The following is a 24,380-nucleotide window of genomic DNA, read 5'->3' as shown; positions in this document are numbered from 1 at the left end:
TGGAATCAGGAGAAAAAAGAAAACCATGCAGATCAGAGTTGTTTTATTTTGGGAAAAGTTGCTTCTATTCCAATTTAGGCTCATTGAATGGCTTGAGCAATTTAATCGGGTGAATTTCCAATTAAGTGAGGTTATTTCATATTCTAAGTCAAATAGAAAGTGGAAAGTTAAGATTTTGTTTTTCATTGCAAAGTGTGTAAGTGATGTTTATAAAGTTTATCGTGCAAACATCGATGGTTTCTGATATGTTAAGACATGCAGAGAAAGGTTTTTTTTTACTTCTTTCATATATGACTCATCAGCACTGTTGCTAATGCTTAGAGCTATTTATAATTAGTTTTACTAATGGTTGCACATTTGTATATCCTGAGTTTCTTTGCCAGAAAATCCATTCTCTTGAAATGTAGCCAGTAGGTTGGGCTGACACCGTTCTGAAACACTCAGTTGAACTTGCTCGGGCATTAGTCCCTCAAGGAGCTGTACTTTGAACACAGGTGGGTGAGATAGTCTTTTTTCCCCTTTTTTCTTACATGAATAGATTTATTGACCTGAAGATTTTAAAAGTTAGTAGAAAAACCAAATCGTTTTGGTCTGCTCCAGTTCTGCCTGCGTTCATTATGTGACATTAAAAAAATGTATGTATCTTTTTAACGTTTATTTGAGACAGTGAGAGGGGGAGACACAGAATCCCAAGCAAGCTCTGTGCTGTCAGCACGGTGCCCGAAATCACGAGTCAGGCGCTTTACCGACCGATCCACCCAGACGCCCCCGTTATGTGACATTTGTGCACAGGCTTCTCTGTGGAAGCACCCGGGAAGAGCGCCAAAGGCTGAAAGAACCATGCACCCGCCCTTACTGGGGGAAGGGGAAGGACCAGGGGTGCCCCGGGCCCATGGAGAGGCGCCCTGCCTCTTTCATCCTGTGGGAATGCTGCCTCTCAGCCTGGCGTTTGTTCCAAATGCAGCTTTGATGTCCTGTATCAGTCTCAGCTCTTTAGGCCGTTTGGGAATTTTTATCTTAATTCTTCTCATGTATAAAGGCAGGAACTCTGTGGCTCGCATCCCATAGGACTATATGGATTCAGTCCAGCATGACATCACCGTCCACAGCAGTATGTTGTCTGACCACCGCAGGGGAAGGGAGCCCTTTGCTGTTTCTCGAGTGCTCGGCCCTGTGTCTTCATACATTCGTGTAACGTGTTAGAAGCGCTCCGTGCAAGCATACCATTAGGTCCTGCCGTCCAGGAGCTGCCTGCTGAGGGTGCTCTCACAGGCCTGAATTGGGAAAGCTGTGACAGGTGGTGAGCCAACAGATGTGAGGAGGCCGGGAAGCAGACTGCTGCAGAGTCTTACCTGAGGCTGGGCCACTGACCTGCCCTTGGAAGGCTGAGCCAGGTTTGAGCCGCAAATCTGGTCCTACATCGGCAATACCAGGGAAGGGCAGAGGGGGTGCAGGCAAACGGACTGCAGGGGGACGGGTGACTAGGTGGCTGGGGGCAGAACGGTGCTGGGCCTGAGCTTGCCTCTGAGCTGCCGGGAGGGCTAGTGCAAGGCCACCAGCCTGCCCACATGTGTCTCCAGCTGATGCCCACGCTGCTGGCCCAGGGGCACCCTCCAGACCACAGCTTGGCTAGATGCCTGAGAATGTGGGAGCTTGGGCTCCTGTGGCAACTGCGAGCAGTTGAAGGTTCCGGAGTGAGAGCAAGAGCTGTCTAGAGCAGCGTGGCTAGGAGGTTGATCTGGCAGGAGGTGGACAGACGAGCGAGGGAGAGGCTGGTCAGGACGTAGTCATCCACAGGCTTGGCTGGGTCACAACAAGGTTCATTTTGTGTTTGTAGAGTGCTGGTTTTTATGTGTTTCCTTTTGAAGGACTAAAAAGGGTGCTTGCAGTCACCCTCTCCAGTGCACGCTCCCCCCCCCCACCACCTTCCACCTCCCCTGCTGGCCTGTACCCCCTCCTTTCCTTGAATTCTAAAGTCTTCACACAGGGGTGTTCCCCTCACCCACGGGTCACCGAGGCACCTTTGCAGTCCTGCCCAGACCACCCCTTCTCTGAAATCCAGGCCTCTTCCCCCCTCGGGCCCCCTGATTCTTTTCTCTAAGATGCCCCCAACGGATCACTATTGATTTCCACCCGCCAAGGAGCTTTCCCCAACCCCAGCGTTGCCTAAAAGCCCCAGATCCCATCATAACCCCCAGCACAATGAACACCCAAAGCCAAGGCACCTGGCCTCCCCCTCTGGCCTCCCCGGCCTCCCAGCCAGCAGGCCCAGTACAGTCAGGCTGACGCAGCTTGTGGTGACCAAGCACAGACTGTTTGTTTTGTGAGGTGGTGCCTGTTGGCTTCATTCTAAAAGGCTATGAAAATAACCCAGCACTCACAAAATTTTTTTTTAGGCAAGGAAGGGATTCTGTTCTTTATGAGAATGACAAACATTTCACTGAAGCATTAATTTTAATAATTCCTTTTTTAAGAGAGAGAGTGCACACGAGCAGGGGAGGGGGGCAGAGAGAGAGGGGGACACAGAATCTAAAGCAGGCTCCAGGCTCTGAGCTGTCATCATGGAGGCCGATGCAGGGCTCGAACTTACAAACCATGAGATCATGACCTGGGCCGAAGCCAGACGCTTAACCGACTGAGCCACGCAGGCGCCCCTGGATTCATTCTTAATTTTAAATGATATGCTAGCATTTTTCATATTTGTGGTGTAAACCCTGTCCTTCCAAAAATCCCCCAAAGACTACCTCGCTTATAAAATTATTTCTAACAATTGAAGTAAATTTTTATTAATCTTGGTATGTAATTTGTGGGAAAGGCTTCGGGGGAACAACCCTCATTAGGATGAATAATTTCATCTGTAGGAGCAGAAAATGTTCGTAGCCAGTACTATGGCTTTTCTGTATTTATATGAAAGGAATAGTAAGCACTGATTAGAGGTGCCATTTGGGAAGAGTGACAGTGGCATGAGAGAATACTCCCAAAACCAGGCGGGTCGCAGAGTGAAATGGAGACACGGAGTCTGCAGGCTTCTCCAAATTGTCTAGAGACAGAGAGGAGGTCGTGCAGAGGGCTGTCTTTAGATCATGGCTTCTTTTCCTTGGGTGTCTTTCTGGCCTTTTAATTTTTACATATTCCATATTTTCTACAATAAGCATGTGTTTTAAGGATTCCAAACATCAACAGCCGTTTGAACAAACAGGGTTCCTTTCCTATACACACTGGGCTGACCCTGGCCTGGTGTGAGCACGGACGAAGCCCCACTGCCTATCCAGTGATTCTGGGATTGAGCAGCCCCAGGCTCAACGTGGGGCGTTGCCGGTCCATCTGTCACATCCCTGCCCACAGCACCTGCTCAGAAGCAGGACCTTTGGCATCTCTGGGTTGGGCTGCACAGGCCTTTGTGGTTCTAGCGCTCCCATTCGCCCCTCATGGCTGTTTGCGAGGCCAGAAGTCACCCTCTGTGTTTCTCCCTCCCAGAATGGGCTTCCTTACCGGTCTCTCCAGTTGGCTTACATCTGACTGCGGCCAAGGAGGGAGCATTCTTTCGGTAGCGTCCCTATTCATTCCTGTTCGATATTTGTCTTCGGGCTGTCTCGACCGTAGCAGACATCCCACAGGAAGGAGTGATTCGGGACTGGTTTGCTGTATGCCATTTTGCATTTACTCCCTTCTTTGTTTTTATTTATTATTTTTTTCCAGAGGGAATGCTTTTTTTTTTTTAATCTTTGTAATATAATTTACTGTCAAATTGTGTAACATACGGTGTGTAAAGCGTGCTCTTGGTTTTTGGGGTAGATTCCCATGGTTCATCGCTTACATACAACACCCAGTGCTCATCCCAACAAGCGCCCTCCTCAATGCCCATCACCCATTTTCCCCTCTCCCCCCCCTCCATCAACCCTCAGTTTGTTCTCTTCATTTAAGAGGCTCTTATGGTTTGCCTCCCTCCCTCTCTGTAACGATTTTTTTCCTTCTCTTCCCCCATGCTCTTCTGTTAAGTTTCTCAAGATCCACTTATGAGCAAAAACATACAGTATCTGTCATTTTCTGACTCATTTATTTCACTCAGCATAATACCCTCCAGTTCCTTCCACATTGCTGCAAATGGCTGGATTGCATTTTCTCATTGCCAAGTAGTATTCCATTGTATATATAAACCACATCTTCTTTATCCATTCATCAGTTGATGGACATTTAGGCTCTTTCCATAATTTGGCTATTGTTGATAGCGCTGCTATAAACATGGGGGTACATGTGCCCCTATGAATCAGCACTCCTCTATCCTTTGGATAAATTCCTCGTAGTGCTATTGATGGGTCATAGAGTAGTTCTATTTTTAATTTTTTGGGGAGCCTCCACACTGTTTTCCAGAGCGGCTGCACCAGTTTGCATTCCCACCAACAGTGCAAGAGGGTTCCCGTTTCTCCACATCCTCGCCAGCATCTATAATCTCCTGATTTGTTCATTTTAGCCACCCTGACCAGTGTGAGGTGGTATATCAGTGTGGCTTTGATTTGTATTTCCCTGATGGTGAGTGACGTTGAGCATCTTTTCATGTGTCAGTTGGCCATCTGGAGGTCTTCTTTGGAGAAGTGTCTGTTCATGTCTTCCACCCATTTCTTCAGTGGATTATTTGTTTTTCAGCTTCTGAGTTTGATAAGTTCTGTATAGATTTTGGGTACTAGCCCTTTATCCGATATGTCCTTTGCAGATATCTTCTCTCATTCTGCCGGTTGCCTTTTTGTTTTGTTGATTGTTTCCTTCACTGTGCAGAAGCTTTTTATCTTGATGAGGTCCCAATAGTTCATTTTTGCTTTTAATTCCTTGTCTTTGGTGATGTGTTGAGCAAGAAATTGCTGGGGCTGAGGTCAAAGAGGTAGTTGCCTGCTTCCTCCTCTAGGGTTTTGATGGCTTCCTGTCTCATATTTAGGTCTTTCATCCATGTTGAGTTTACTTGGGTATGGTGTAAGAAATGGTCTAGTTTCATTCTTCTGCATGTTGTTGTCCAGTTCTCCCAGCACCATTTGCTAAAGAGACTGTCTTTTTTCCATTGGATACTCTTTCCTGCTTTGTCAAAGATTAATTGGCCATACATTTGTGGGTCCAATTCTGGGTTCTCTATTCTATTCCATTGGTCTATGTGTCTGTTTTTGTGCCAATACCATACCGTTTTGATGATTACAGCTTTGTAATAGAGGCTAAAGTCTGGGATTATGATGCTTCCTGCTTTGGTTTTCTTTTTCAATATTACTTTGGCTATTCGGGGCTTTTATGGTTCCATACAAATTTTAGGATTGTTTGTTCTAGCTTTGAGAAGAATGTCGGTACAATTTTGGTTGAGATTTCATTGTATTTTATTATTACTTTAAAAAAAATTAATGTTATTTTTGAGACAGAGAGACAGAGCATGAGCAGGGGAGGGGCAGAGAGAGAGGGAGACACAGAATCTGAAGCAGGCTCCAGGCTCCGAGCTGTCAGCATGGATCCCGATGCGGGGCTCGAACTCACAAACGGTGAGATCATGACTTGAACTGAAGTCAGACGCTTAACCGAGTGAGCCACCCAGGCACCTCTGTATTTAATTATTTAAAAAAAATTTTTTTAAGTTTATTTGTTTACTTTGTGTGTGAGAGAGACAGAGGGAGCAGGGGAGGGGCAGAGAGAGAGGGAGAGAGAGAAAATCCCAAGCAGGCTCTGCACTGTCAGCACAGAGCCCAATGTGGGGCTTGAACTCACGAGCCATGAGAGATCATGACCTGAGCGGAAGACAAGAGTCGCATGCTTAACCACCTGAGCCACCCCGGCACCCCGCATTTACTCACTTCTAATGCCCATGGCTCTGCGGGTGGCCAGGGTGGATACCACTAAGAACCAAGTATGGCATAGTGGTTTCAGCCAGGCCCTCAAACTGGGCACTTGTGCTCTCCTGTTCTGGCACATCCTGTGGCCTGTGCACTCCTCAGGGCCCCCACATTTCTGGCGGCTGAATGGCTTAAAGCCACCTGAGTGTGTATCTTGTGCGAGAAGAAAGCCCACGATCTTGTGAAAATGAAGACCTTAAATCTGTTCTTGTTTCTGTTCATCTGGGTCTGACTGGAACGCAGCCAGAGGGACAGTGGCTGTGTGAGACCACCAGGTGGCGCCAGAGAGCTCTTTCCCCACAGCCTGGCGGACCAGCATCCTCACAGCATGGTGATTGAATGAACACTTTTGGGTCCAGAACGTCGTCCTCTCTTATCGGCATGAATCCAGCCGTTTTAGGTAGTCAGAGGGGCTGAGAAACAGAAGGTAGCTGGAACCTTCCCAAATACATGCATTATGCACTAGGAAATTCAAAGGACCTGATGAAAAGCCCATTATGTTTTAGGAAAACGTCACTATCCCCAATAGCCAGGATATCCTTGTGTGTAGCTTATAGGTACAACCTTTCACTGGGTGATTTGTTTTTTTTTCTAAAAAGCTCTTAATTTCTACTGTGGTTGTCAACTATGTCTTCTTGAAATAGACATGCATCTATATGCGTTATCTTTTTATTTTATTTTTTAACGTTGAGCTGTTTTTGAGAGAGCGAGAGACAGAACATGAGCAGGGGAGGGACAGAGAGAGAGAGAGAGGGAGAGAGGGAGACACAGAATCTGAAGCAGGCTCCCAGGCTCCAAGCTGTCAGCACAGAGCCCGACGCGAGGCTGGAACTCGTGAACTGCGACACCATGACCTGACCTGAGGTTAGATGCTTAACAGACCGAGCCACCCAGGCATACCTGTATTGTCTTTTAATTTTTATTTTTTTAATGTTTATTTTTGAGACAGAGAGAGACAGATCATGAATGGGGGAGGGTCAGAGAGAGAGGGAGACACAGAATCCGAAGCAGGCTCCCAGGCTCCAAGCTGTCAGCTCAGAGCCCGATGCGGGGCTCGAACTCACGGACTGTGAGATCATGACCTGAACCGAAGTCGGCCGCTTTACCGACTGAGCCACCCAGGCACCCCTGTATTGTCTTTTTAGAAAGGAGGGAGTGCTTGTACTTTTGGAGCCCTGCTGCCCCCCCTCCCCCCAAGTAAGCCAGCACATACCCCAGTCTTGCCACGTGCTGGGTTGGAAGATGTTGCCACAGATTATAAGGCATTTTCTTTTTCAGGCTTCCTTTTTTTATTTGTTTCCTTTGCCTCCACTCTCAGTCTAGTTTATTTCCTTCATTAATTAAGTATAAAGGAAGGTGAAACACATCCTTGATGCGATAGCACAGAAAATGCCATCTGAACACGAGACTCTTGTAGCCAGAACCTTCCTCACGAGGATTTGGAGAAACTCAATGAGGTACACTTTGGGATTGCAATCCCCTTACTTCTGTGGTGTGATGAAGTTGTCTGTTTTTTTGCTCTTGTTCATGGGGAAACTCCTGAAGTCAACACATTCCACATTTTGCCACCCATCTACTTTTCCTCCTTAAGTATGAGTTGTCAGAACGTTTTTATTTTAACATTTATGTATTTTTTTTGAGGGAGGCGCAGACAGAGAGAGGGAGAGAGAGAGAATCCCAAGCAGGCTCCACACTGTCAGCGTGGCTGGAACGCAGGAACCGTGAGGTCATGACCTGCGCCGAAATCAAGAGTCAGACACTTACGTGACTCGGCCACTCAGGCACCCCGTGAGTTGTCAGAAGGTTTAAGTTATACATACTTTTCAGATTTCTTTAATACTCTTTACTACTGTTTTGAGAGAGAGTGTGTGTGTTAGAACACACGAGCAGGGCAAGGGCAGAGGAGGAGAGAGAGTCCCAAGCAGGCTCCACACCCAGCCCAGAGCCCATCGTGGGGCTCAATCTCATGACGCTGGGATCATGACCTGAGCTGAAGTCAAGAATCAGACGCTCAACTGACTGAGCCACCCAAGCACCCCGGGTTTCTTTAATATGCTTTTAACATTAATATCCCTTAATGTCTTTGCCTGCCTGCAAGAATGTCTGCTTTCTGTCAAGCACCTAGAGAGGCTCAGTTTGAGCCTCTTGAGCTGCAGACTGGCCACAGTGAGCGAGTTCTGTCCCAAATTGGAGACGTGGAGACAATGGACACTGGGAGAAGCAGATGCGTGGCTCTCCTCACACACCACCGTTCTCTTGGATGCTCTGTGAACATTTACATGGCAGCTGTAGGGATTTGCGACTGAACCTCCCTTATCGTTCCCAGGCGGTGTAGCCAAGAAAAGAATAAGCCACCGATGGGAGGGTGCGGACAGGGACGCAGGAGCCCAGGAAGACGCCGCATACTGTGTTCACAAGTCCTGGCTGAACGGACTAGAGCCGTCGTTCTAGGGCATCATGAATTCACACGATGGGGACCCTTAGCTGACTTCACAGACACTCTGAGAGGCTCAGAGGAATGCATGCGCCCCTGCTAGTCTCAGCTAATGTCAAGATGTCTGCGTTTACTTAGTGAAGTGAGTAAATAGAAGTCATCCAGGGATGCCTGGGGGTCAGTCGGTTAAGCATCTGACTCTTGATTTTGGCTCAGGTCGTGATCTCACGGTGCAGGAGTTCGAGCCCCGCAATGGGCTTTGTGCTCACAGTGCAGAACCTGCTCAGGATTCTCTCTCTCTCTCTCTCTCTCTCTCTCTCTGCCCCTCCCCTGCTCTCTGTCTCTCTCTCAAAATAAATAAATAAACTTTAAAACAAAGGAAGTGGTGTAAACTGTGTGTGACCCGGCTCAGCTGGGACCCCCTGCAATTCTCTCTAGTGCATCTCCCCTCCTCAAGGAGGCTGACGGCTGTGTGCATAGCTATGCTGAAACAGGAAAGACAGAAGAGTCCTTCCGGGGTCCTACTGATGGCTGAGGCAAGGACAAGATTTATTTACCTGTTTAGAGCAAAAATTGAAGAATAAGGCTTAGTTCACATTTTGGAACTCATGACTCTCACTCTGCCTTAGGATGGGTTCTGCATTAATAAAAGTTAACAATTTTTCATATCCAGATACCGTGGAAAGCCCCAGAAGCAATGCTATCAGTCACACGGGAGTAGCTGTAACATATTTCCGTGTCTCGCTCCTGTCTTGGCACAGGGTTGTCCTTTATTTGCAATTCCTGAGTTGTCTGCGGGTTTTTTTGTTTTTTGTTTTTTTGTTTTTTTCAGGAAGAATGAGCTGAGCTGGAGGCCTCACTCCTGGCATGCCACCAAGTTCTCTGATAGCCACCCTGACACATCAGCATCTCCGTTCCCCTCTGCCAGCTCCTGTGCTTCCTGGCATGGCCGTCACCACCCCAGGTAGGCACTGTTTCCCACTGGGATGGATGGTATTCGACATTCCACCAACATCCATAACTTCCCAGCCCTGCCACCACAGCACCTTTCTTGACTTCAGCGTGATTTTCTTTTCTTTTCTTTCCTTTCCTTTTCCTTTTTTTTTTTTTTAACATTTATCTATCTTTGAGACAGAGAGACAAAGAGCAAGCAGAGGAGGGGCAGAGAGAGGGAGGGAGACACAGAATCTGAAGGAGGCTCCAGACTCTGAGCAGTCAGCATAGAGCCCGATTTGGGGCTTGAACTCATGAACAGAGAGATCATGACCTGAGTCAAAGTCCTATGCTTAACCAGCTGAGCCACCCAGGCACCCCTCTTTTTTTTAATTTATTTATTTTGAGAGAGAGAGAGAGAGAGAGACACAGTGCCAGTGGTGGAGGAGCAGAGAGAGAGGAAGAGAGAGAGAATCCCAAGCAGGTTCTGCACTGTCAGCGCAGAGCCCCATGCAGGTCTCTAACTCACAAATGGTACAATCATGACCTGAGCCGAAATCAACAGTCAGAGGCTTTTTTTCTGATGAGGAAAAGCTGCTGACACACCATTACCAGTAGAAATGTCTAAATTCTTCACTGGGTAGGTAGGTGTCCAAGCCTTGAAAACAAAAACTAGGGGCACCTGGGTGGTCCAGTTGGTTAAGCCTCTGACTTCGGCTCAGGTCATGATCTCGTGGTTCACAAACCCCATGTCAGGCTCTATGCTGACAGCTCAGAGCCTGGAACCTGCTTTGGATTCTGTGTCTCCCTCTCTCTCTTCCCCCGCCCCTGCCCACACTTTGTGTCTGTGTGTGTGTGTGTGTGTGTGTGTGTGTGTGTGTGTCTATGTGTGTGTCTCTCTCTCTCTCTCAAACAAAAAATAATAATAAACATTAAAAAAAAAAGAAAACAAAAACTAAAACACCAAGAGCAAGGATGAACAAGTGTGCTTTCTCATTTATGTTGTTTAATAAATCAGGAGCTTGGAGACTTACCTTTTTGGGCTGAATCCCTTTGGGCCAGCCAGGTCAGTGGTCCTGAGCTGAGTGGGAGGGCTGTCCATCCACCCATGTGCCTACAGTGGGCACCTTTCTTCTGAGAGTTTTACGTACACATTAGAAGGCAGAAGCGGGGCCCCTGGGTGGCTCAGTTGGTTGAGCCTCTGACTTGGGCTCAGGTCATAATCTCACGGTCCGTGAGTTCGAGCCCCTCATCAGACTCTGTGATGACAGCTCAGAGCCTGGAACCTGCTTGGGATTCTGTGTCTCCCTCTCTTGCTGCCCCTCCCCCCTCACACTCTGTCTTTCTCTGTCTCTCAAAAATAAATAAACGTTAAAAAAACTTAAGAAAAAGAAGACAGGATCTGCCTAAGGGTTCGGCAAGTGTATTGCAGCGAGGCTCCCAGGCCGTTCTCTTAAGCATCAACACCCTCTCCCCAGCCCCCAGGGCTCTCCTTATAGAGGAAATCAGGGCTTCACAACCCACATGCCAGGGTGCCATCCAGCGTTGGGGGCCCAGGGGTGCTTTCCCACTGAGCGGGAGACCCAGATGCTGGGAGTTGTAGGTCAGTGGATGGAGGGGGAGCTCTGGGCTACCTGGAGTCCACATTGCAGGGTCAGAAGGGCTAATGTGTCAGGCAGGTGTGTGGCCACACCGCAGGGGTGTTGTCTGGAGGAGGCCTCTCCTGGCCACCTTGGGTGAGTGGCCAGCGTCCTCACAAGTCTCATATTAAAAGGATGATGGCTCTGTCTCCCTCTCTCAAAATAAATAAATAAACTTAAAAAAATTTTTTAGAGCGGGGGGAGGCGCCTGGCTGCCTCAGTGGGTTAAGCGTCCGACTTCGGCTCAGGTCACGATCTCATGCTTCAAGCCCAGCTTCGGGCTTCTCACTGACAGTGCAGAGCCTGCTTGGATTGTCTCTGTCTCCCTCTCACCCTCTCTCCCCCCACCCCAAAATAAATAAGTAAACTTAATATTTTTTAAGTAGGGTGGCTTTGGGTGTGTGCAAGCCCATGTATGAGCGTGTATATGTATGTATATGTGCAGGTGTATCTGTAAGTGTGGCGTGTGCACATGTATGTAAGTGCATGCATGCGCGTGTGTGCTTGAATGTATGTGTTTGTGTATGTGAGTGTGCGTGCGTATCTGTTATGGAAGGGCATTTGTGCCTGTGTGTGTAGAGCTAACGTAACCATCTCAAAATCAGTTTTTGATCGTTAGTAAACACCGGTCTGCTACAAACTTCTGAAGTACTCCTGTGAAGGCAATACATCTCAATGCATTGACCTGTTGAAAGTGACAGGAGATGATGGTATTTGGAGTCCAGGGTATTTTTGAAAAACCACAGATTCTCAACTGAGTAGTAAAAGTTAAGTGAAAAGTGGGCCTTTTATTTTCATTATCAAAGTGACGTAAAGTAATACAATTTCCATTAAGCCCATTTGGTGGTTTGTTGATGAAAGAATCACGTTTGCTGCCCACATGCGTGTGGGAATGGTGCTGGGCACTATTTATAGCTCCCCGGACCTCAAATGTTACAGAGAAATCACCTCCAGGGCACTGAGGGGAGGGTGCAGGAGAACCGCCTCCTGTTCTGTCTGAGAAGGGCACTGCTCTGTCCTTTTAGGAAAGGGTATACAAGCCAACGGTCCCCTGCCTTCAGGACAATGTCACTGTCCCCGGTAGCTGCCGTATCCTCAGAGCTTGTAGATGGAGCCCTTGTTGTGTGTTTTCGTTGGTTCTCTTGTTCATTTGTTTGTTTTATAAATGGTCAGTGATGTGCTTTTCTAAATGTTTGTTTATTTTGAGAGAGAGAGAGAGAGAGAGAGGAGAGAGAGAGAGAGCGAGTGAGCACACAAGAACAGGGGAGGGGCAGAGAGAGAGGGAGAGACAGAATCCCAGGGAGGCTCTGTGCTGTCAGCCCAGAGCCCGACTTGTGGCTCCAACTCACAAACCCTGAGACCATGACCTGAGCCAACATCAAGAGTCGGACGCTGGGGCGCCTGGGTGGCGCAGTCGGTTAAGCGTCCGACTTCAGCCAGGTCACGATCTCGCGGTCCGTGAGTTCGAGCCCCGCGTCAGGCTCTGGGCTGATGGCTCGGAGCTTGGAGCCTGTTTCCGATTCTGTGTCTCCCTCTCTCTCTGCCCCTCCCCCGTTCATGCTGTGTCTCTCTCTGTCCCAAAAATAAATAAACGTTGAAAAAAAAAATTTTAAAAAAAGAGTCGGACGCTTAACCCACTGAGCCACCCAGGCCCCTTGTGTTTTGTTTTTGTTTTTGTTTTTGTTTTTTTTGGAGAGTGGGTTGCAATTTTATTTTTTTTTATTTATTTTTTTTCAATATATGAAGTTTATTGTCAAATTGGTTTCCATACAACACCCAGTGCTCATCCCAACCCTTGTGTTTGTTTTAAGAGTGATTTAGCCAGTTCGGTCTCCTGTGTCCTTGCCCTAATCACACAGTTTTCCCTTTCATCCTGGTTCTCCCCAAACCTAAAGTCGCCAGGGTTGTGGTAGTTTTTCTTGTTTTTTGGTTTCTTACCTTGAAGCCTGAATGTTCCAGCTTTGTTGAACTTTAATGAAACCAGTTTTTCTTTTTTTAAGTGTTTATTTTGAGAGAGAGAGAGAGAGAGAGAGAGAGAGAGAGAGAGAGAGAGTAGGGCAATGGGTAGAGAGCTAGGGAGACAGAGAATCCCAAGCAGGCTCCACACTGCCAGCTCAGAGCCCCACCCGGGGCTTGAAACCAGAAACTGTAAGATCATAATCTGAGCCAAAATCAAGAGTGGGATGCTCAACTGACTGAGTCACCCAGGCTCCCCACGGAAGCATTTTTAACATGCTTGGATAAGTAGTTTTACCATCGAGAGCCATTAGCCTCCTATATACACTGTCACTACCTCATAGAATAACTGATTCCTTAACAAACATATCTCCCAGCTTGTAGCAACAAACCTGATTTTGTATTTCCCTGTCTTAGGCCCCATCCTGCTTCAGAACCAGTATTTTTGGCATTCAGGTACAGCTCCAGTGAACTCTGTCAAGTTAATGAGTCCCCTGAGCACGACAGTGTTTGTTTTGCTAAGAAAGCCTGTGGCTTGGGTCCTTTATCAAATATTCCATTAACTGAGAATTAAGAGGAGCTCTTGGTACTTTAATATTTGGGTGTGGAAAAGTAACGTTATCTCTGGATTTCCCCTTTTAATTTGAAAATTATCGTTATTTGGAGCACTGGGGCGGCTCACTCGGTTAAGCATCCAACTTGTCCTGGTCTCACTGTTCGTGAGTTCGAGCCCCACATCGGGCTCTGCGCTGACAGCTCAGAGCCTGTTTGGGATTCTCCCTCTCTCCCTCTCTCTCTGCCCCTCCCCTGCTCTGTCTCTCTCTCTCTCTCAAAATAAATAAATAAACCTAAAAAATTCTTAAAAAGAAAAAGGAAAATTACTGTCATTTGATTGCTTCTTCGGTTTTAGTAATCCATAACAAGAATCCTTTTATACGCTAAACCCCGGGGTTCACAGTCTTGTTCTTTGAGGGGGCAGGTAGGAAATATTTTAGGCTTCATGGGTCTCTGTCAATTGCAGGTACCCAGCTCTGCCATTGTAGCTCAGAAGCATTCACAAACAGTGTGTAAACAAATGGCCATAATTGTGTTCCAATCACAGCATATCTGTGAGTGCTGCGATGTGAATTTCCTGTCATTTTCACGGGTCACAGAATAATCTTTTTTAAAAAATGTCTTTAATGTTAATTTATTTTTGAGAGAGAGAGAGACAGACAGACAGAATGCGAGCAGAGGAGGGACAGAGAGAGAGGGAGACATAGAATCCGAAGCAGGCTCCATCCAGGCTCTGAGCTGTCAGCACAGAGCCCGACGCGCAGCTCAAACTCACGAGCCGTGAGATCATGACCCGAGCCGAAGTTGAACGCTTAACCCACTGAGCCACCCAGGCGCCCCGGCATCTGGACGTTTCTGTGTGGGGCCAGCTGTGTTCTTGGTCCTGCTCTCCTCATTTGTCCCGTTTACTATTGCTCGCTTCAAAAGCAAACTCTTCTCTCTGGTTCTTTCCTCCTAGTTCTTCCTCCCATGACCTGTCTGGCACGTGGGAGCACACGAATCTGCAGCGTACCTCTGACCACTTTAGTTCCCTGGGGAGCGTCGACAGCCTGGACCACCCTTCCCAGCCCTACCCCTCCGGACGCCTCTCCGCCGCCAGGTCCAATGGCAGCATCGACCACCTGGGCGGCCCGAGCAAGCGGGACTCAGCTTACGGCTCATTCTCCACCAGCTCCAGCACGCCCGACCACACCTTGCCCAAGGCTGATGCGTCCTCTGCGGAGAACATCCTCTACAACGTGGGCCTGGGGGAGGCCTCCAGGCCGGGCGGCCGGCAGGGCCAGGCTGCCAGTGACCCCCAGGGCCTGGAGGACAGGCTCGGGTACTTCCCACCCCGGGTCCCCCGTGACGGCAGCAGAAGCCCCAGGCCAGAGGACAGTCCTGAGACCAAGCTGGCCACCCCTGGGAAATCAAATTTGGGACCGGTCTGGTATGTCCCCGATAAGAGAAAAGCACCTTCCTCCCCTCCTCCACCGCCTCCCCCTCTCCGCAGTGACAGCTTCGCTGCCACCAAGAGCCACGAGAAGGCCCAGGGCCCTCCGCTCTCAGACACCGCCAGTGTGCAGCACTTTCCAGGCCCGCCCCGGGCCCAGCCCCGCAGTGACTGGAGACCAGAGCCTGCCAGTCAGCAGTGGAGGCCGGCACGGCCCGGCAATGGGAAGAGAGTCGGGAGCTCGGGCCCTGTGCCCCACGTCCCCCTGGACGGTGGGGTGCCGACCCCTGACCACAGGCCGGGCAGCCTCCCGGGGGCCCCCGGCCGGCTTCAGGCCTCTCTGTCCAGCACGGACGTGCGTTTCCCGCAGGCCTCCTGTGGCTGCCAGCACCCGCGCCAGTACAGTGACGAGAGTCCGTTCTGTCACGACGGCCCCAGGGCCGCCTCGTCGCTGAGGGAGCAGCACTGTGTAGCCGTCCCTGGCGGCCGCCAGGAGCCTTCTGCCCACCGTGTCCAGGACGACGGCCCCACTCGGCTCAGGTGGCCCGGTGCCACTGAGCAGAAGGGCGACAGCGGTGGGCAGAGCCGCTACTACTGTGTGACCAGCAGACAGTGCCCGCAGGCAAGCGCCCAGGCGGGACAGCCCCACGAGGAATATTGGCAGTCTGACAGGGCCGCAGAAGCCCACGAACTCCCCACTGAGCACCCGATGGGCCACGGGCCCTGGGGTCACATCCAGCATGAGGAGGAGGCCCCGGACACCCGTGAGAGCGACCAGGCAGCCAAGGGCCACCCCGTGGGAAGCGAGGAGCCACAGACAGCCGCCCACGGGACAGGAGCCGCGGGGAAGGAAGCCGCCGACGGCTTCCTGTGGGCCACGGGAGAAAGCGGCAAGATCTCCCCTCGGAAGACGCCTATGCTGCACTCGCTGGCCCGGGAGGGGGCGCGCCCGCCCGACGATGGCCCAGGAGCTGGTGCCGAAAGGCCGCCCCCGTTCGATGGCCAGGTGGGCAGAGCCACCCGGAGAAGCGACCGCTTCGCCACCACCCTGAGGAACGAGGTCCAGATGCGCCGAGCCAACCTGCAGAAGAGCAGAAGCACGGTGGCGCTGGCTGGGGCCGACGAGGCGGCTCGGGAGGCCGGCGGCTGGCAGGCGGAGCCGGGAGGCGTCCCCGGCGCCTCCCCAGAAGGTTCCTTCCGGGGCACCTATAAAGACCACCTGAAGGAGGCCCAAGCCCGGGTCCTGAGGGCCACGTCCTTTAAGCGCCGTGACTTGGAGCCCAGCCTGGCCGATCGTCCCGCGGGGTCAGCAGAGCCGCGGACTGAGGAGCACAGCACACACCTGGATGCCGCCCCCCACTTCTGGGAGGGGGGCCTGCCCAAGCCGTCCCCGTCTGGAGGGGGCCTGCCGCACGTTCCCCGCATTGGGGGCCGGAAACGGTTCACGGTGCAACAGAAGCTGAAATCGTACTCCGAACCCGAGAAAATGAACGAGGTGGGGCTCGCAGGGCCCGATCGCCCCCACCGGCACCCGGGTGCGTCCGAGGACACCGTGGGCACATTCGCCGACAGGTGCAAGTTTTTTGAGGAAAGCAGCAGACCCATTCACCAGAGACCTGGGCAGAGGCAAGCGCTCTGTGGATTCCCGAAGGAGAAGCTGGAGAGGCCGCGGACAGCGGGCCACGGGTACGAGGGTGCAGAGCCTTGGTTCCAGAACAGGGCCCACACGACCTCCCTTGGAGAGAACCCCGGCAGTCATGGAAAAACGGCGAACATGGGAAAACCAGAACCGCCTCAGAGACTTGGAACCTTTGCTGAGTATCAAGCCTCTTGGAGGGAACAGAGAAACGCTCTAGAAGCCAGGAGTTCTGGGCGGTATCACTCAGCGGATGACATCTTGGACGCAGGTCTGGATCAACACGAGAGGCCACAGTACGTTCATGGAAGGTCCCGTTCCTCACCATCCACAGACCCCTACAAACAGGTAAGGTTTGTGCCCCAACCAAGGAAGAGCTGCCCCGGGCTGCTGTCTTAAGGCACATATAGGATGCCCTGAAAATACGATGGCCCAATGTCAGTGTCGATTGTGTCCCGCCGTTTGGGCATCGTTTGTGTGCACCGGCTCTTCTCGTGTCAACTTGTGTGAAAGGTACCTGGGGACTAAACAGGTACATCCATGACAATTTAACTCCGTATCCGTGTGCCTGTCTTGAGTCCCCGGCCTCCCCATCGTCACTTGCTTCGGCTGTCTTTCCTCATAATTAGCTTGCCCCAACCTTAACACCACGTAAAGAATTTGGGGGGAACCCTAGAAAATGGTCAGTTCTCCTCTGAAATGAAAAGGGGTGAAGACAGTGTATGATACACGATAGCCACTCTTCAAATGCTGAGGCCTTTAAAATTTTTAATATTTGTTCCTTGTAGTATTTTTTTTCAAATATGGTTAGATTCCTCCAGAACAAATGTAATTAAACATGCAATGCATTAAACTGTTGCACTTTTTATAAGGTGAGAATTCTTTTTATTTTTTTTATTAAAAAATTTTTTAAGTTTATTTTGAGAGAGAGAGCGACTGAGTGAGCAGGGGAGGGGTGGGGGGAGAATCCCAAGCAGACTCCATGCTGTCAGCACAGAGCCCAGTGTGGGGCACAGACTCACAAACTGTGAGATCGTGACCCGAGCCGAAACCAAGAGTCAGACGCTTTAACTGACTGAGCCACCCAGGCACTTCTATAAGGTAAGAGTCCTAATGCTGAAAGTTGACTTTAAGCTTTCTAGAAAACTTAGAGAAAAATTCCAGTGTCATCTCTTTCTCTCTCTCTCTCTCAAAATATAAATAAACATTAAAAAAAATTTTTTTAAAAAGAACCAGTAGTAGGTTCAATACACAATATTCAGGGGGTGCCTAGTTGCCTTAGTCGGTTGAGCGCATTTTTTTTTTTTAATTTTTTTTTTCAAAGTTTATTTATTTTTGGGACAGAGAGAGACAGAGCATGAACGGGGGAAGGGCAGAGAGAGTGGGAGACACAGAATGGGAAACAGGCTCCAGGCTCCGAGCCATCAGCCCAGAGCCTGCCGCGGGGCTCGAACTCACGGACCGCGAGATCGTGACCTGGCTGAAGTCGGACGCTTAACCGACTGCGCCACCCAGGCGCCCCTGAGCGCATTTTTTTTTCATGTTTATTCATTTTTGAGAGACAGAGTGCAAGTAGGGGAGGGGAGAGAGAGAGAGACACAGAATCTGAAGCCGGCTCCAGGCTCCGAGCTGTCAGCACAGTCTGACACGGGGCTCGAACTCAAGGATGGTGAGACCATGACTTGGGGCAATGTCAGACACTTAACCGACTGAGCCACCCAGGTGCCCCAAGCGTCTGTCTCTTGATTTCGGCTCAGGTCACCATCTCACGGTCCATGGGTTCAAGCCCTGTGTCAGGCTGTGTGCTGTCCGTGCAGAGCCTGCTTCGGATCCTGTCTCCCTCTCTCTCAGCCCCTCCCCAGCTCGCTCTCTCTCTCTCTCTCTCTCTCTCTCTCTCTCAAAAATAAATAAACACTAAAAAACAACAGTTTGGAGAGCGGAGCTTGTGAGCCCTGTGGCTGAGTGTCATTACAAGGCGGCAGGCCGCGTCCTCGCCTCCGCGGCACAGGCTTGCGGGGCAAACCCACAATGAGGGGGTTCGTAATAATAGATGTCTTGAGGAAGGCAGCTTGACGATTCGGAGTTTCACTGTGCTGCTCTTGGCAGGAAGCTGCCATCGAACCACAGCAAGTGGGGGACGCTGGTGAGCACAGGCAACTTTCTGCTGCCGTCCGGGCCGAGGAGGGACACCCTAATCCGAGGTGGGTGAATTCTGGGTTTGGGGTTGCTAAGAGGACATCTTGGAGGTGGCCTTCTCGATGGTGGGTGAATGCTTGGTTCACGTGATTGGGCCTCTGGTGGTTTTTCTGCCAAACCCAGCATGGCTGCTAACTGGATGCAGTTTCCAGCACCTCAGCGTCCCCGCTGCAGACGTGGTGCCGTTTGAGCAGAGCCTGTAGCCCTGCGCCGCCTCCAGCAGAAGCGTCTCAAGGGCGAAGATGTCTTCTGATGCCATCGTGGCTTCTTTTTTTTTTTTTTTTTTGGTTCTTAAAATGGCTGCTGTGTTTTCTGTACAGTACGGTTCTTTATGTTCACAGAATGAGAAATCCAGTGTAATGTGCTTGAATGAAATGCTTTATCCAGAATGCTCATTGAAAGGATGCTTTAATGATCTAGTACACAGCTGGGCTGCCGGGGCGTGGTCTCCAATTGGAGTTGCCTGGGAAGATTGTCAGAAAGGAATGGAGCCAGCCTTTCTAAATTGGGCTTATTTCGAGCTCGAAAATAGAAATCAAGTCCGTTGGCTCCTCAAGAGGATCTGAAAGACTGGTGGATGGTAGCAGTGTTATTAGCACGTTGTGTGCCATAGTTCTCAAATGTGGCCAGTGTAGCTGTTTAACTGTAGTGAGGATAGAATTTAGACTGATTAAGTAAATGAATCAATAGTGTCATCTCGCCCTTGATATGCACGAGGAGGGAGGGAGACGGAAGCGTAGAATACTGTAGGACCTGTGGTATCAGCTTATTTTAAGAGGGCTGATAGGGGCGCCTGGGTGGCTCAGTCGGTTGAGCGTCCACCTTTAGCTCAGGTCAGGATCTCACGGTTCGTGAGTTCAACCCCCACATCAGGCTTGCTGCTGTCAGCTCAGAGCTCGCTTCAGATCCTCTGCCCCTCTCTCTCTGCCCCTCCCCCATGCACACTCTCTCAAAAATAAAACATTTTTAAAAAAAGACGGTTGATAGAACAGTGGAAATAAAACTACACAATTGGGTCACTGAATACAGATCTTTCTACTGCTTTGAGAATATCTGGTGATTGGTGTGATATTCAAATTTAAACACTTAACCTCAAAATTCAGGGTTCTGTTGCAGAAATAACCGATTTAAATGTTTGCTTTTGAGAGCCTTCTATACTGGGGTTTTATTTCATTTGGCTTTAAACTCGAGTGCTGGGGCGCCTGGGTGGCGCAGTCGGTTAAGCGTCCGACTTCAGCCAGGTCACGATCTCGCGGTCCGTGAGTTCAAGCCCCGCGTCAGGCTCTGGGCTGATGGCTCAGAGCCTGGAGCCTGTTTCCGATTCTGTGTCTCCCTCTCTCTGTGCCCCTCCCCCGTTCATGCTCTGTCTCTCTCTGTCCCAAAAATAAATACACGTTGAAAAAAAAATTAAAAAAAAATAATAAATAAAAATAAAAAAAATAAACTCGAGTGCTGTTAGCCTCACAGGAGAGTATCCAATCTTTACGTGGCTCTGAGGGGACACAAGTGGTATTTTGTGTAGGAAGTCTGTGTAATTATCTGCATGGCTAAAACCAAGAATCCCTGGGTAAGAAGGAATGGCCGCTGAATAATACACCTACGGAATCGAGCAGTTTCTGAGAAACACAATCACAGCTTTATTACTATACATTCTGGGTAAGTCACGTGCCCAGCACCAGCTGTACTGTTTCTTCCAAGCCCACTTCTAGGCTGTGTTGCAGTTGTGAGAGTGCTCGGTGCACCCTGCATGTGCGAGCTCTGGTTTTACCCCTGTGCTCCTGCCATGTATGTATTTCACTGATCCTGCAGAGAGTTTGTGTGGTGGTTAGAGTTAGCACCCCTGCAGTGAACAGAGTCCTAATGAATAGCTCTAATGTACAGTGTGTGTGTGTGTGTGTGTGTGTGTGTGTGTGTGTGTGTGTGCGCGTGTGTGTGTGGTAAATGGCACTATCAATAGTGAAAGGGTCTAGAGGAACAGGGGGAGGGACCATATGCTTCATTTATCATGGCTGTGTCTTCTAGCGGACTGTGTAACCACCCTGAAAAAATTAATTCCAGAAGCTTTCTGCTTTTGAGCTACAGACCCAGCAATTTTCAGAATTATGTGCACTTTCAAAGAGTGGCAGGACTCAATGAAATTCTAGAATAGGAGCATTGAAAAGCCATTCCCAGTTTTTTTCAGAGAATGTTTGTTTTTTGAAGTATCAGTAAGAAATAATGTACTTAAAACATTAAATCTGGGAATAAGAGAAATGAAAACTCAGGTTAAGGACTGTCTTTTGCTCACCAAAAATAAAATCTTATAATACAAAGATTTTAAGATACCTAATGTTTTGCATAAATTTTTTTAATGTTTTATTTATTTTTGAGAGACAGAGAAACAGCACGAGTGGGAAAAAGGCAGAGGGAGAGAGGGAGACACAGAATCCGAAGCAGGCTCCAGGCTCTGAGCTGTCAGCACAGAGCCCAACGTGGGGCTCGGGTTCACAAACTGTGACATCATGACCTGAACCGAAGTCAGACACTCAACCAACTGAGCCACCAGGTGCCCTGCATGAATTTAAAACAATATAAGTGTGTCTATAAAAAATATGAATTACTGGGGTGCCTGGCAGGCTCAGACAGTACAGAATGGGACTTTTGATCTTGGGGTTGTGAGTTTGAGCCCCACACTGGGCATAGAGATTGCTTAGAAATGAAATCTTAAAAAAATTACTGATCTGATAATGGGGCAGGATAATGAATGGTTTTCATTGTATTCTGTTGAGACAACAGTAGGGCATCAAGATAAGAGTTACTTGTTTACGCAAACCACATAGAGAACATTTTTGTGAGGGTCCAGGTTCTGTTCTTTTTTTTTTTTCAACGTTTATTTATTTTTGGGACAGAGAGAGACAGAGCATGAACGGGGGAGGGTCAGAGAGAGAGGGAGACACAGAATCGGAAGCAGGCTCCAGGCTCTGAGCCATCAGCCCAGAGCCCAACGCGGGGCTCGAACTCACGGACCGTGAGATCGTGACCCGGCTGAAGTCGGACGCTTAACCGACTGCGCCACCCAGGCGCCCCTCCCAAGGCTATTTTCATGACTTGTAGACATCCACCTCCTCCCCGCGTCCTCACGTGGTCTTCCCTCCGCGTGTCTGTGTTGTGATCTCTTGTAAGGCACCAAGCTGGATCAGGGTCCCCTCTGATGACTTCATTTTACCTTACTGACCTCTTCAATAACCCTCCATCCAAATTGTCACATTCTGAGGTCCTGGGGGTGAGGACGCAAGCATATAAATTTTAGGGGGATACAGTGAGTCCGTAACACTGGGAGGAATGTCGTTGCTGCCTTATACCTTAAACCAGTGCTGTCTGCTGCATCGGCCCTCTCAGGAAGTGTCACCCCATCATTGAGCGGCTGAGGCCACACCTGATAGGGGAGCATTTAAAATTTTTAAAATTTTTATTTATTTACTTGCTTATTTCTTTCTTTCTTTATTTTTTTTTTAATTTTTTTTTCAACGTTTATTTATTTTTGGGACAGAGAGAGACAGAGCACGAATGGGGGAGGGGCAGAGAGAGAGGGAGACACAGAACCGGAAACAGGCTCCAGGCTCTGAGCCATCAGCCCAGAGCCCGACGCGGGGCTCGAACTCACGGACCGCGAGATCGTGACCCGGCTGAAGTCGGACGCTTAACCGACTGCGCCACCCAGGCGCCCCTCTTTCTTTATTTTGAAGTGGGGAGAGCAAGACCAGGGGAGGGGCAGAGACAGAAAAAGAGAGAGAATCCCAAGCAGGCTCCGAGCCATCAGTGCTGAGCCTGATGTGGAGCTCAAACTCACGATCCATGAGATCATGACCAGGGCTGAAATCAAAAGTCCGGTGTTCGACGGACTGAGCCACTCGGGCGCCCCGTTACGGGAGCATTTAAAATAAAAGGAAGAGGGAGGCTGCCATCCTTGAGTGTGGCTGTTGAAGAGAGAGGAATTTGGCAGAACCTCTCTGGAGGGCTTTTTGGTGGCCCGTAACCACTGCAGGCACCTTCTGGTTCACTGATCCCACTTTGAAGAGTTGCCCTTCCAAGTGAACGGCAGCACAGAGGCATTCCCCGCTGAGGTGCTGACTGATGCTCACTTGGTGGGTGTGTTTGCACCCCACCTTTCCCATTTCTCATGGAGTCACCCCCTTGCTGCCTGCTGGTCTCCTTGCCTGGATGGCTGGTAGTGCCTTTGAACGATGTGGAGGTCAAAATCCTGTTTTTGCCCCTCAGTACCCTCCTTGCCGGGGCTCGGATCTGAGCCACAGCTCCCCTGGTCACCTTGCTGCCCACACCAAGGCCCACCTCCCTCAGGCAACACACTGCTCTCTGGGATCACGTTCCCGTCTTCGTGCAAGCTTTCGTCATCTCCAGCGTGGACCACAGCAGCTGCCTCCTCACTGGTTTTGGAAGATAGATTACAACTGTCCCAAGGCCCAAACCATTCAATGGCTTCTAGTTGCACTTGGAATAAAATGGAAACTCCTGACTGTGACCTGGAAGGCCCTTATGCCCGTCCTTTTTGGGGGGGCACCCTTCGTCACTCCTTTCCAATCCAGGCTCAGGGCTCATTGCCACCTTCCTATCCCTTGAACAAGCCAAGCTCGTTTCTCCCACAGGGCCTTGATGCTTACTATGAGACTGTTCCTGGAATACCACAAGCCTGCCTCAGGACATCTGCTTAGCAAATGGCAGCTGGGTGTTCATGCTCAGCTTGGGGAGGGGACCTGTGGAGCACAGTGACTGACAGATGGCTGGACCAGTTGTCAGGTGGATGAGCGGAGACATGGGTGGGTGGTGGGTAGATAAATGCATGGGTAGGTGGATAAATAGGATGGATTGGCAGATGAATGGATAGGTACCAGCCTAACAGCCCTTGGTTCGGTCCTTGATTATGGTGGATAAGGATTCCGTGTTGGTACATTCTGTATGCTAAATGTCATTTAAGATTTTAGTTTATACAATCGTAAGTGAAACGGACTTGTCTTTCTGTCCTGGCATAACATTGAGAATCAAGACATAAATGTCTCAAAATAAATTTGGTAGTGTGGACTTGTTTTCCAGTATCGTGTTTTTTAAATATTTATTTATTTTTGAGACAGACAGAGAGAGTACAGGCAGGGGAGGGGGAGAGAGGGAGACACAGAAACCGAAGCAGGCTCTGGGCTCTGAGCTGTCAGCACAGAACCCAAGGCGGGGCTTGATTCCATGGACCTTGAGATCATGAACTGAGCCGCAGTCAGATGCTTAACTGACTGAGCCACCCGGCGCTCCTCCAATATCATATTTTAAAGCTTGTAAGAAAGCTAAGCTATGCTGTAGGCGATTATTGTTCTCCGATTTGAGTGTTCAATGAGTACTCTGTTCTGGGAGGCTCTGGAGACCAAAGGTGATGAAAGGGGATCTAGAGGTGGAACACCACGGCTGTGGGTGCTGGCAGGTTCTGTCTACGTAGCTGCCTTCCAGCCATTTCCACCCCCGCCTTTAGGAGCGAGTGCCAATGGGCTGGCACTGACCTGCAGACCTGTATCTTGTTGGGGCAGATGAGGAAGGAGGAGGAGGAGAAGGTATTCTGAATCCCAGCAACTGTAAAATTGAATCTGTACGCAGTTGAGCTCTTTAGGGAAAACGTGCTTGAATATAAAATTCACAAACAAGCTAAACCCACCTGAGGGGCACCTTCCTGTACACTTTCCCTGAGAGGTGACTTGGC

At 49.6% G+C, this 24,380-nt stretch overlaps 1 protein-coding gene across 1 annotated transcript in view; it reads left to right on the top strand.

Annotated features, from left to right (window-relative positions):
- Window positions 1-24,380, top strand: part of LOC124525802 (protein Shroom2-like) — a 90,086-nt gene that overhangs the window by 19,070 nt on the left and 46,636 nt on the right. The window contains exons 3-5 of the mRNA XM_047098383.1: window positions 9,128-9,259; window positions 14,338-16,795; window positions 18,554-18,648. Coding sequence (XP_046954339.1) covers window positions 9,128-9,259; window positions 14,338-16,795; window positions 18,554-18,648 — 2,685 coding nt within the window. The remainder of the gene's footprint in view (window positions 1-9,127; window positions 9,260-14,337; window positions 16,796-18,553; window positions 18,649-24,380) is intronic.

The sequence above is a fragment of the Lynx rufus genome, unplaced genomic scaffold, assembly GCF_022079265.1.
Source record: "Lynx rufus isolate CCGP_SWC_20201006 ecotype Redwood Valley unplaced genomic scaffold, mLynRuf1.p SCAF_48, whole genome shotgun sequence".
Classification (NCBI taxonomy): Eukaryota; Metazoa; Chordata; class Mammalia; order Carnivora; family Felidae; genus Lynx; species Lynx rufus.
The sequence above is the reverse complement of the archived record's forward strand: the minus strand, read 5'-3'. Positions and strand labels throughout refer to the sequence as shown.